Source organism: Hetaerina americana, unplaced genomic scaffold, assembly GCF_022747635.1.
Source record: "Hetaerina americana unplaced genomic scaffold, ioHetAmer1.1.p SCAF_3, whole genome shotgun sequence".
NCBI lineage: Eukaryota > Metazoa > Arthropoda > Insecta > Odonata > Calopterygidae > Hetaerina > Hetaerina americana.
In genome coordinates, this window is record NW_027286874.1 from 107,435,439 (window position 1) to 107,448,289 (window position 12,851).

A 12,851-nucleotide genomic window follows, 5' to 3' on the forward strand; every position below is an offset into this window, starting at 1 on the left:
CTCCAAATCACAGGTAATTTGTCTAAGGAAACTGGTTATAAAGGAAACTGCCACCAATTCTTTACTGCAATGAGGAGACTGGTTATAAATATTGAAATTTATTTCAATTTTATTTCCAATTTACTATTGGAAATAAATGTATTATTTATTTCTTAATCTATTTTTTCATTAAAGAACCTTCAGAAAAAAATCAATCATGGGGAATTTTACACAACTTTTTCTACCTTTCAACACCATTCCTTAGAATTAATGGCCTCGCAGCATTTCCCTGTCAAAATTGCAATGTACATCTGCTGAAACCAATAGACCCCCACCCCATGACCAAAACATCAAATTTATTCAACAGTCACAAAGAACCACAATGCATCTAATAGTATCCATACATCCGTAGTTCATGTTGATACTGAAATGAAATTTTTCCAAGCAAAGTATATTTCGCGAAAAAATTAGCTATTTCTTTTGATGCCTGTTTCAAGAGGTGAATAATATTTTCTATCAACCTCATTCCAAAGCTGAAATATCTTCCTTGCTCATCCCTAAACAAAAACTCACACACTTCCAGACTACTACTTAACAGCATCTGAAATATTTAAATTTTTAGAGTACCATGGACAGTCTTCAAATGGTTGAGAACCAGATTGGTCATTTTTGGTCCACTAGATGCAGAATGATTTTGGGCATAGAACTGAATAATGGTCATGGCCATAATTTCGTTCACCATATTTCGGTGAATAATGGTTTTAGTTATGAATTTGGGACACAAGTGTTTTACTTAAATGGGAGCAAAGAGAACTAACTTAACTCTCTATAAATGGTTATGGCCATTATTTTTGTCTACCATTTCAAATCAATAAAGGTTATGATCAACAATTTTGGCCGAGGTATTTCAGTTGGTCATTCATGTTAGTATTGTTTCGATGTTGATTCTACAACTATAACAAAACAAGTAAGTCATTTCAGTCAATCATATTTCACCAGATTAAAATGTGTTATTACATCCACGAAAAAAGACCCCTGGAATTTGGCATTGCATTCCGCAATGCCAAATTTCAGATGCAGCTTCTGATGTTAAGTAACATCAAAATTAGATGGCACTTGGACGAAACATCACGACCTTTAAAACATATGAGATATTATTTAATGTTTGTTTACCTATCAAACACTTGACAGAAAATCTTTGAACATTTCATTTAACATGTGAAGTTATTCCATTGCTTAAAAAAAACTTGAAAATAATTTAACAGAGCACTGTTTAAAAATCAATATAGTAATAAACAGTAAATTGAGCATTGATTGAAAAATGTAAATTTAACTGTCTCGTTCATCTTGGTCAGACATGTACTGAGCTGCAACTTCAAATGAGCAAATTAAAACCAAAAAGAAATAAGTTGCTTGCATTGCTTCCACCTTATACTAATGGCTTTAAACATTAATTTTGGTACTTTTATTACAATTAGATCAGAAATGGAGTGCTAACAGAACAAAAGTAAACTGGACTCTAAATACACCCATGCAAGGTGAACCATGCAACAAAAAACGTACTGCAACCAGACAAAAATGGGACTTACTTGGTGCTTATGGGTAGAAACCACAGCTTTTTGCTGGTGCCAAACACTTGCTGAAAGTTATTATACTTCCCAAGACTAAATCCATCTTTGTCAGGCCCACTCCGGAATATGGGAGCTCTAAATGACTCTGCAAAAAATTACATCCACAAAATTTAAAAAAATTTGAAATATCAAATACAACCATAATTCCATTTATTCAAAATGATTGGTTTGACGCATCTAAAAAAAAAATTCATGATAGCAATATCCTAAAAAATATATCAAAGTCATTGTTAGTGAATTCACTTAAGAAATTGTGAAATGCTGTAAGTGTACCGCCTTGTTGTCTTGACCTAGAAATGTATCACTTTAATTAATTATTTTATTAACCCTCTTAGTGCGGCGGGCCGATATATCGGCTTTCGTATCCCTGGCGAAAAGTGCGGCGGGCCGATATATCGGCTCTTGCGTAGGCTTTTGTTTAAATCGTTGTAACTTATGGTTTTTTCTTTAATAATTTATGGTTTTTGTGCTATCGATAGGTTGAATTCCATAGAATTACGTAACTATTTTTAAAATTTTTTATTAGCAATTTTAAATGCTTTTAAAAAAGTATAATTCTTACCATAATTTTTCGTTCAGTTTTGTACATGTCGGGAAGCTCTGCCTAATTGTTTGCTCGTTTTTTTTTCTGAGTAGTCTTTCCACTATGAAAAGACACTGAAAGGCTACTAATCTGTTTTCATCTGTAATCTCTTGAATGTGTTGTGGTGTCGTGGTGTTGATATATACCTGCTTATTCAGACTTTGTTGAGACGATGGAAATGAGAGCACTGCTTTGTAATCATTTTGGTTTCTCTTGCCGTCCGTCGTATCTAATCAATTGCGCCCTGTGTAATGGATTACATTGTCAGCAGTTCTCTGTGAGTTAGAACTTAGTTTTTTTCTGCCTTTAGATTGTAAGCACATTGCCGCAGTCTCTAGGAAAGGGGAAAAGTCCCAATTTGACTCAGTGAGATCAGCCTTTTCAACAAAATCGAACTATGCAGAGGCTGACAAAATAATTTGTAACTCACTGGTTTTTCTTTATTTATTTATAATATTTTCTACATGTCTTTTTGATTCTTTATTATATTTAAATATCGTAGTTTAATTGAAAAATGTTTTTAAAAAAATATTATTCAAATTTATGATACTGTAATAATTACATTTATTATTCAGATGATGTAAATGTATTACATCATTATTAACTACAATATTATATTTTAAAATAAAAAAACTGCATATGGATATCTAAACAAATAACTTCATAATGTTTTTTTTCCTAAGGTGATACATTTTCTTAAATTACACTTCGCACTTCTCACTAGTACCCCTGAAATCCCCGCCGCACTAAGAGGATTATTTTAATTTTATAAATCATTCTTATTCATGTTTGACAGCAATCCAAAGTGAAATGGATTAACTCCTAGCTTTCCAGGTCCTTATCACACCAAGGGAATATAATAATGAACTGCTGTACATTTTGGAAGGGCCTCATGATTGTCTCTTACTGCTACATGATAGCTATGGTTCAGCATTTAATATTTTTTCATCCTTTTACATGCACATATTTCAAAAACTTAATTTTTACCGCTGAGCTGTCTTATTTCAATATGTTGTAACATTATAATCAGCATGTTTATTAGTTTTATGTAACTATTTAAGAAACTAGCATTAATCACATCAACAATATGATTTTTTCTGATTATGCCATACATTGATCATGATGCAGATACTATATAACAAGAGATACTTAAACGTTGAATTGTGAAACTACATTTTAATAATATCTCTAAAAAGTAGATTGCCAAATAAGGTTTAAACCTTCTCATTTGCTCTACGGGATGGATATAAATATAATACTTCACTACAATATTTTAATACCACCACACCAGAACAAGGTGAAAAGGGGTCTAAATTTGGCAAAAAATGTAGGCAGGCACACTGAATGATCGGGAAGCTTAAGTATCCACTATTAATGGTATACATACAATACCAGCATGGACTGCATGCATGCATAACATTTTTTCTCAATGAACCTCTTATGGACTTTCATAGCACTTCATGTACTTGGGTAAGAGCAATTCATTGAGGCCTAGGTTCCTTCTTTGAGCAAATTCATTTAAGGGCTAACTAGGGGGCTAAAAATTGCAGTAAATACACATATTATGAGCGTTAATTTTACAACAAGAACACACATGAGGATTTTAAAAAAACTCAGCAATAGCCTTCCATTTTTTGGGCATGAGAAATTCATCAAACTAGGCCTCATTTTTTGAGAAAATCGATCTGGTAGGGGTTGTCTTAAAATGATTTTGTATGCATGAAATCAAGTTCCTATCCCTTTTTTGATGAATTTGATCAAGTCTTCCAGCAAAATTTCTCCCGAGTAAACATACAAATTAGCCCATAAAAACTCATTCCTTCATATTTTTCTAAATCCTTGGGTAGTTTGCAGGGTGGTTTGGGTTTGCAGGGCTTGGGTAGTTTGGTGAATCTGATCAAGTCTTCCAGCAAAATTTCTCCCTAGTAAACATACAAATCAGCCCATAAAAACTCATTCCTTCACATTTTTCTAAACCCTTGGGTAGTTTGCAGGGATGTTATCTACACCCACAGACCTGTATGCTTTAATTTCCCTTCATACCTTTTACTTTGCAATCAAATATGCCTGGACCTAAGCCATCCTCATTGATGCCATATTCTCTTTTTAACCTTAAACTTGATGGACTAACTTGACCACATAGATCATCGGGGCATTCTTCCCATCTGTTCCGAATCTTTACTGGGCCGATTAATAATTGCTCTGCTGTACCTTTGACAGTGTCCCATCAACTAATCAAGGCTTATGGAAAAGCTCTGTTGTCTGTTCCACCAAAGCTAAAAAGACTTTCAGGGAAATATGTATTGTTTTAATGCGTTCACCTCAATACATGAATTCACTTTTCAAAAATAATTCAACCACTTCAAATATTTTTTCTTTGGTTAAAAAATGCTGTCATCTACTGTTTTATCAAAACCAAATGAATGAAATATGCCATGCATTCTAGTGTCCTGGAGGCAAGAGGACTTAAACTTTGTTTTGACATTAAAAATCACTCCCATATCTCTCTCAATGGAATCACACTAATTTCCAAATGAATGGAAACATGACTCAACAGGGGCTAATGACTGCCATTTAGTCCGACCTCAAAAGTTTTAAACAAGAAATCATACAATTGACAACAAGAGCAGTAGTTCATACTAGGGAAACAGTACAGAATTTTGTTTACATATTTTTCTTTGGTTAAATACCTATAGAAAATACATTATATTGAACACACCAGATATTAATTCAGCTTATAATATAAATATAATGAGAGTAAAATTAATTAAGCTTTCAAAAACTTACCAAGAGTAGAACGATTGTGAGCAACAAGGTAGCAGTGGTAGCAGAAAAGAGATACTAAAGACACCGCAAACATTACAGCCACAAAGAACAAGAAAAGAATGTGAAATCTTCCCAACCCCTCCAGCTGCGTCTATAAAAAAACAATATAAGGATTCCAAGTTAAGTACAAATGTATGAATTTCTGGAGCAAATAAGACAACTATCTGTACATGAGAAGTTTGATCCATTTAAAAATATCATGGCATTTTAACTCTAATGATAGCACACCTTAAGTCATAAAAAAGGGAGACCATAAACAAATGCCTCACACACACAGAAAAATGCATACCTTCCAAAAGTCAATGAAGTACCGCAAGGTGGTGAATGCTATGTATAGGCAGTAGAGAAGAGCATACGCCAGGAAAAGGACAAAGAATTTGTAGTTTGTGTAAGCCACACAATTGTTGACCCATGGGCAGTGATGATCCATCTTAAGTACACATTCGCCACAAACAGAGCAGTGGTGAGCACGATCAGGCTTCACGTGCCAGCATTTATCACAAAAACGAATAGCTGTTGAAAGGCAAACATCAAAATCAAAAACACCACCAAAAAAAGTTATTTTTAGAAACTTGAGATAAGCTATACGTTGATTTAGGATAAACTATAATGTGATGAAACTTGAGAGCCATGTAGCCTTTACCAGAAAAACCTTTCTGACAAATTTTGATGAAATTTACTAGCTTCATATTGCCGACTTCAATCCTTTGATGGGATTGTAAAGGTTTTACATTGTAGCGTTTTTAAAAGGTAGGACATTGTACCATCCTTTGGATGGTACAATGTCCTACCTTTACAAAACGCTTACCTATCAACCTGAAATGTAGCCACTCAGTGAAATTCTCCGTCATGCCATATATAAAGATGATTTATAATTGATCTTTTGAAGTTGCTTTATGGCTACAAAAATTACCTGAGACATCTCCAGACAGCCATTAACAGCTTTCACATTCTCAAGCACATAGGGATTAAGATGGATGCATAGACGTATGAATTTGGTGCGGAAGTGATGGATTTAGCTTTAAATTAATATTACTTTTCACTTATGTTTAAGATTGTTTGAAAGTGACACAACTAAAAAAAATTTTAGGAGTCAGCAACATTCTTTTTCCACCGCATTTCAAACTTGAAAAAAGTATGAATCAACCATGGCAGGAGTGCACAACGATGTCATGGGTGCCATCACTGTTTTCCCTTAAGTAATCATTTGCCCTCCTCTCAATTTTGTAATTGATCTGAAGCACCCATCTTAGCTGTGTGCAGAATCAAACTAATTGTTCTGTAGTCCTCACATATGGCTGCATTTCCCTTTTATGGAATAGGAACTAACACTTCTGATGAAATCTTCCAGTCAAATTCCTGTCCATGCTAAATGCTATGAAATAGCCCATAAAAACTCTCTCTTCAATGTTTTCTTCAACCCTTGAATGATTTTGTGGGGATGTTAGCCAACCCCACAGACTTATTTGATTGCAATTCCTTTCCATTTCACAATCAAGTAAGTCTTGGTCCGAATATATCCCCATAAGTGACATAACCTCTTTCTATCTATACTTGCTGGCCTAATATCTTTATCATATAGAACCTCGTGTATTATTTCTATCCCTCATGAATCTTTCTTCATAACATTCATAATTTCCCTTTCATATTTTTAATTTTGTGCCAGGATTTTTCCTTTCTACTTCCTGATGTTGCTTTCACCTTTCCTTTGAGTGAACCAATATCACCCTTCCTTTCTAAACCCTCCATATCCGTGCATTAGATTTTCCAACATGCTTATTTCACCATATTGGTTTCTCACCAGATCAAAGTCAAGGGTCAAGGATAGTCTGGTGTGTTATCACCCCCTTGCCATACACCCTAGCGGTGGCTAGCAGGGTACTAAATGAAACAATTCAAAAGTGACTGAGGAGTAAAACGGAATTAGGAAATGCTAACAATTCAAAGACTGAGTATAATCATGGGAATTATGACCTAACAATTGATAAAATTTTTGGAAATGAATACTACCTATTTGTGTTAAGAACACTCAATTTGCTTACTGGTACATTCATCATTTTGTTAGCACATGAAGTTAATCCTGTATTATCATGCAGCCATTTACATCATTAAGAGTAACAAATATAATATATCAACTATAGCAAAGGCCATAGTGAGTCATGCCAAGCATTTATGAATCAGCAGACATGTTCAAAGATTGATAGTTCAATTGCATCCATTGTAATACAAAACCTGCCATTGTGGGATTGTATCTGCCTTCCAATATTAAATCTGCAATAGTATTTTCACAATATCACTCCACATCAACAAAAAAAGATGGAACTTCCTTGTTCAAAACAACATGGACAAAAGTCTGACCGCATTATCTACGAAAGAATTGCCAGGCAAGACAAGTTGGTATGAAAGCACAAGAGGAGTGGTGCCATTATATTCACAAAATGTATTGTACACCAGGGGGCAGAGGGATAAATGTGTAGGGATTTATTATAAAATGTGTACATTAGTTTTGCATAAAAAATAAATAGAGATGGATTTGAATTAATTTATTCCATACATGGCATAATGTGTACTTTATGTGATAACACTTCCTGATATTACAACTTCGTTAAACTCGCAAGCATACCAGCGACAATTGACAAGAATAGGGAAACTAATTGGACACAATATGAGGTATGACGATTTACCATAACTGAAGGAATAAAAGGAAGAATTACAGGGGTGAGCTAATGACGAATTAAAAGACTTAAGGCACTTTTTATTGATACATGACCCTGTTTACCCCACCCATTCATCTCTAGTGACTATTTGCATATGACAACTTCACTTGAAGAACTCAAGAGAACGATTCTGCAATAGATATTAAGGATAATGAGAAGGCAATGACGAAATTGGAATTCAAAGTTAACCCAGGTTTCAGCAGGTTCTAGAACATGATACAAGATCATAAACGGCCAAAATGTCCTAGGCTTGAATTTCTGGGTCACCCAATTAGGCATCACAGTAAGATCGAACTGAATCAAATCAAAGGCCAATACGCATTGGTACAGTTTACTTCTCACTAAGTTCCGCACGGTATGATGCGAAAAGCACTCTGGGCTCAAACCGAATAATCTATTACATGCAATTACATTCAGCAGAAATCTATATTTTTCATCATTAATGGTCATACGAAAAAACAACACGTACTTCAGTTTTGGAAGGGGATAAAGGACTGAACTTTGTTGATTCACGATAGTACCATGAATCATTGACATCACGCGCAGTATTTACTTTAGGATTAATATAATATTGAAATCTTTGTTCTTTAAAATGAATCAGGGTTAACTTATGATTATTCCATTATTACCTCCTGTCACGGTTCGATTTGTCAAAGGAAGCCCTGAAGCCAGCCGCTCCAAAACATACCGCTGTACTTCTTCCGACTCTGCATTTTCCAATCTTTCCAAATCAGCGGGGCTAACTTTGAACTGCAATGTTATCAACAAAATAGGGTAAGGGGTAAGAAAAATTATGTTCTATGCAAATTTTCAAAGTGATAACAAATAGTCTTGCAACTGTCATAATTCTAATTAGTATTGAGAATTGCATACATATACACCGATGTCAATGCATAATAAACTGCAGGATTCTGCAGAAGAAATAACAAGAACCTGATAGTAAAATAATAATAGAGAAGTTTCCTTCCAAACATTACCTGACTAGGTACTCTGCCGATGTCAGTAAAAATTGTTTGCCAATAGGACCATGCAAATATTGCAAATATGAGGTGATAACCGATGAGATAGAGGGCTGAAAATATGTGGAATGTTAGCAGTAATCCACAAAGCACTTCTGTATCCTAGGCATATTATACCGATCACTACTTACCTCTTTCGACATCATTTTTGACAGTCACTAAAAACGTACGTTCACGTTCACCATTCATGGAAGAAAATAAGAATTTGACAATGTTTTAACATATTTACGTGAACAAGCACCCAAAGTATGTCAGAGTTTATATTTATCACAATATACTAGCAAATAAATACGAAGTATTAGAAAAAACAAGACTTACAGAAACACAACTGAATCACGTAAGCATAATACGACCAAATAACGATTGTCACAATGAATATTACTGGAATCCATTTAAGGGCTCTAAAGCATAATATGCCCGTCTTTTTAGAAAAACTATTCCCATCATTTGCTGAAGCCATTGTCATAAAGAAAAATCAACAATTGAACAAAATGATTACTAAATCCACCTATACATAACCATACCAAATCAGCGACTGCATACTAGAGACAAGGGTGGCGAAGATACGTACTTCAAACGGTTTCCCTCGTATTTCAAATTGATTATTTTTATTAACGCCTTGTGGTTACATAACGATGGATCATTCATTAAATTAGTCTTCAGTTGATACATTAAATTTTATGGCTGTAAAATAATGAAACATAACTTTCGCCGAATTGATACTCCCCATTTAGCTGCAAATTTCAGAATTCATTATAATTATCAGTAACAAGTGTTGCCGTAAGGTAGATTTTTGAATTGTCAAGTGGAATACAACCCAAAATACTCTTACCTTTCTTCAACTGTTTGAATTCTCTTAATTCCGTTCAAAATCCCATTGCTTTCCTCCCTTTAAATCACTTATCTAAAGTTTGCTTGTGCAATCATCAAAATTTTAAAGATTCCACCATCAATCAAAAAACTCAAGATCCATCTTTCGTGTTTCCTTTGGATTTCTCCCAACCATTATCTCTCCTTCACCACCGTGACTGGTTTTTCATAATTTTTTCTCTTTTATGTCAATATTATATTTTCTATCCTCCTCACCTGCATCTTAAAAGCCACCAATCTACACCTACCATCTTGCTTCAATGACTAAGATGACCAAGCCATACTCCATATCAAATGCTTCACTAATCTTTTCTTTAGCCCTTATCAATTCAATTATTTCTTATTTACATCCTTAGTCAGCATCATTGTCATCAATGCCCGCCTCCCCATGAAAAATTCTTTGCATAACAAAATTCTTCTACTCCTTGAACCATCTAGATCCAGAACTCTTCAAAGATAAGTAAACCATTCCACCTGCTCTAGTTTATGCCCTAAAATTTTAACTTTTACCTTATCCGTCCTTCCTCTTGAGGATACTATAACCTTTGTTTTGTTTACATTCATTCTCATGTTGCAACACACTGTTTTTCTAATCCACTAGCCATGATTCTAATTCTTTGGCTGCCTGGCTAATAAGCCATTTCTACTGCGGAACTCTATTACTTTATCTCTGTGCTAATCACTTTATCCTAAACCATAGTCCCCTAACACTCTCCTATCTCTCCCTTTGTCTCCTCCTTCCAATCCCCTACCATTATTAAATGTTTATTCCAAAGACACTACCTCTAATACCTCATACATACTGTTTATTTCTTTCTCCCAGCGACTACTAGAATCTCATTACTTTAGATATAAAATGATGAAATTTCTTACCTACAGTTCAATTACCTCTGTGCAATTATATTTTTAAATTTATGCACGGTAACAGGCAATCCTCTCTTATTCCCCAGCCAGTCACTACCCATCTTAACTCTTGATAAGAAACCAGCAGGTAGGTAGGTACTCATTTGCACATAGAGGTTTCAGATGAGTCACCTATCCTGCCAATCATCTGCCTATTTGCCAATCATATGTTCATTAACACGGCCCAGTGTATCTCCTTCCTCTGTCAAAGACCATGAAATTGATAGATTATTAAAAATGCCTAAATGGTGGTTATATTCTATATTCCTTTCCATGAGTGACCTCAATGCTGTTGCCAATTCACATGAATTCCTACCCTTTCTGAACAAAATTTGATATTTTCTTAAGTACCAACATAATAATCATTTTGCTACTTCTCAACCTTTTGCTGATGATCCTAAATACTAGTTTGGTACCTTTTATGTGAACAAAATTAAACTCATGGTTCTAGAATCTTCATTCCCTGCTATTTTTATGTATTTTGAAATGAGGACTAAAACTTATCCAAAGAAACCTTGGCATTCTCTTTTCAAATTAAGTTTCAATTAGTCACAAGTTGTTTTCAGTCAGCAACAGCTGCGTATTAATAGTAGTTTTTAGGGGAGGTGACCAACAGCTAAGGTCATCTGCGCCATTAGGGATGGATTGGAAAGGAAGGGTGGAGAGAAATCTGGCGTTGGCATTAACTTACTCTTGTCGAAAGGCGCCAAGGAGTCCGCAGTTTAATGTCCCATCAGACGATATTGTACTCACTCAAAGTGCTCTCCACAAAACATATAGATGTAATTGTTGATACGAAAATGAGTTGTGGATTCAGTTGCTGTGAAACAAATCAAAGAAACTGAGATAACAAAATAAAGAAATAATTAGTGCATATGTGCTATGGGCCAAGGTTTCAAAATGACTGGCACACAGGATTTGAACAGCAGCATAGCAAAATTGAATTAAGTATGTGAATTACCTGGCATGAAAATTCAAAATGGAAATGTTTTAATCATAAAAAGAACATAGTTAGCCATTATCCATAACAAATTTACATTATTATTTGGATGCTGGAGCAAGAGGGACAAGAAAGCACAATCACGATGGATGAAGATGATAATCAGATTCCACAAATTTGCAAATGCACCAGTGCTATGAATATGAATGGATGGAACTTCATGAGGATGAGCCAAAAAGGAGAAAAATTGAGCAAGAAGTTATTCTTGCTTAGGAAGCTATATGAAAGAAAATTGACCAAGAATAACCATTCCAAGAAAATACAAGATTAACTCAGGAAATTGAGGAGAAATCAAGAGAGATTAATGAAAAAAAATGAAATAACTCAATATAGCAGCTTTATGGTTAAGTGATTACACAGAAAATCCTTGTTTAAGTTTTTTATTCATACCTAAAATTGAGAGTAACCAGCTATCAGCAAAAATGTTAACCTTAGAAGGTAATGTTGTGATGTTAAAGAATAATGTATGCTCCTCCACATGAACAAAACAGTATCTGTTCTAGGAAAAATCAACTTAAACCTTTATAAATTAAAATGTGAAAAACAAATTAAAATGTGAAACAAGGGCAGTAACCAGGAAAATTGCACATAACAGAGACTAATCATTGCAGTCATAATTTCCTTCCTAGTGTGAAGATCATATTCCACAAGGTTATTCCTAAAAGTAGCAAGTACTTTTGTGGGGCAATTTCCTTAAATATTAATATCCCTAATAATTCACTGTATGTGAAAACCTTAACGACTATAATTCAATTGTCCTCCAGTTTGCGCTGTTCACCAAGACTGTATGACTTGTAAGACCAAGTATGACTTGTAAGAAAACCAAGATGCGTGAGATTGTGCTATTTTGCCTTAAACATAACAACGACCAATTATTTAAAATGGTGCAATGAAACTTGATAATTGTAGTGACATTTGAAGTTGGTAAATTAAAAGCTTGATAAAACTAGTAATTGTATTGCTCGTTTATTGTGTAAATAAAATTGTATGTAATTGCTATTTTAAGTTAACGTGTACTATTTTGCCTCGTGTACGATCAGGAAAAAAAATCTTGTATGACTCTGTAAACTGAAGTGTTATCATAGAATAATATATTTATTTCTTATAATAATTATTATCTCTAATTGTACTAAATTTGGGTTGTACATTAATTCGGTAATTTAATGCTACTGTGTCATCTTGTTTGATATTTCTTTTTCTCATATTGTGTAATTGATGTTAATTATATCAGAACACAAAAGGGGGATTAAGCGAGAGCAGGAACCCCCTCCACATATCATGCTATTTTTCTGTATGCTATTTTTTTTTGTATTTGCTTCCGCA

The 12,851-nt window shown here is 34.3% G+C and overlaps 1 protein-coding gene across 2 annotated transcripts in view; it reads right to left on the reverse strand.

Annotated features, from left to right (window-relative positions):
- Positions 1-9,268, reverse strand: part of LOC139690541 (palmitoyltransferase ZDHHC15B) — a 44,387-nt gene extending 35,119 nt beyond the window's left edge. For both annotated transcript variants that reach the window (XM_071588009.1, XM_071588008.1), the window contains exons 1-7: positions 9,074-9,268; positions 8,887-8,913; positions 8,714-8,808; positions 8,366-8,486; positions 5,309-5,532; positions 4,981-5,110; positions 1,569-1,695 (exon numbers count right to left, since the gene is read on the reverse strand). In XM_071588009.1, the coding sequence (XP_071444110.1) occupies positions 1,569-1,695; positions 4,981-5,110; positions 5,309-5,532; positions 8,366-8,486; positions 8,714-8,808; positions 8,887-8,913; positions 9,074-9,221 (872 nt within the window). In that variant the 5' untranslated portion in view covers positions 9,222-9,268. The remainder of the gene's footprint in view (positions 1-1,568; positions 1,696-4,980; positions 5,111-5,308; positions 5,533-8,365; positions 8,487-8,713; positions 8,809-8,886; positions 8,914-9,073) is intronic.
- Between the last annotated feature and the right edge of the window lie 3,583 nt (positions 9,269-12,851).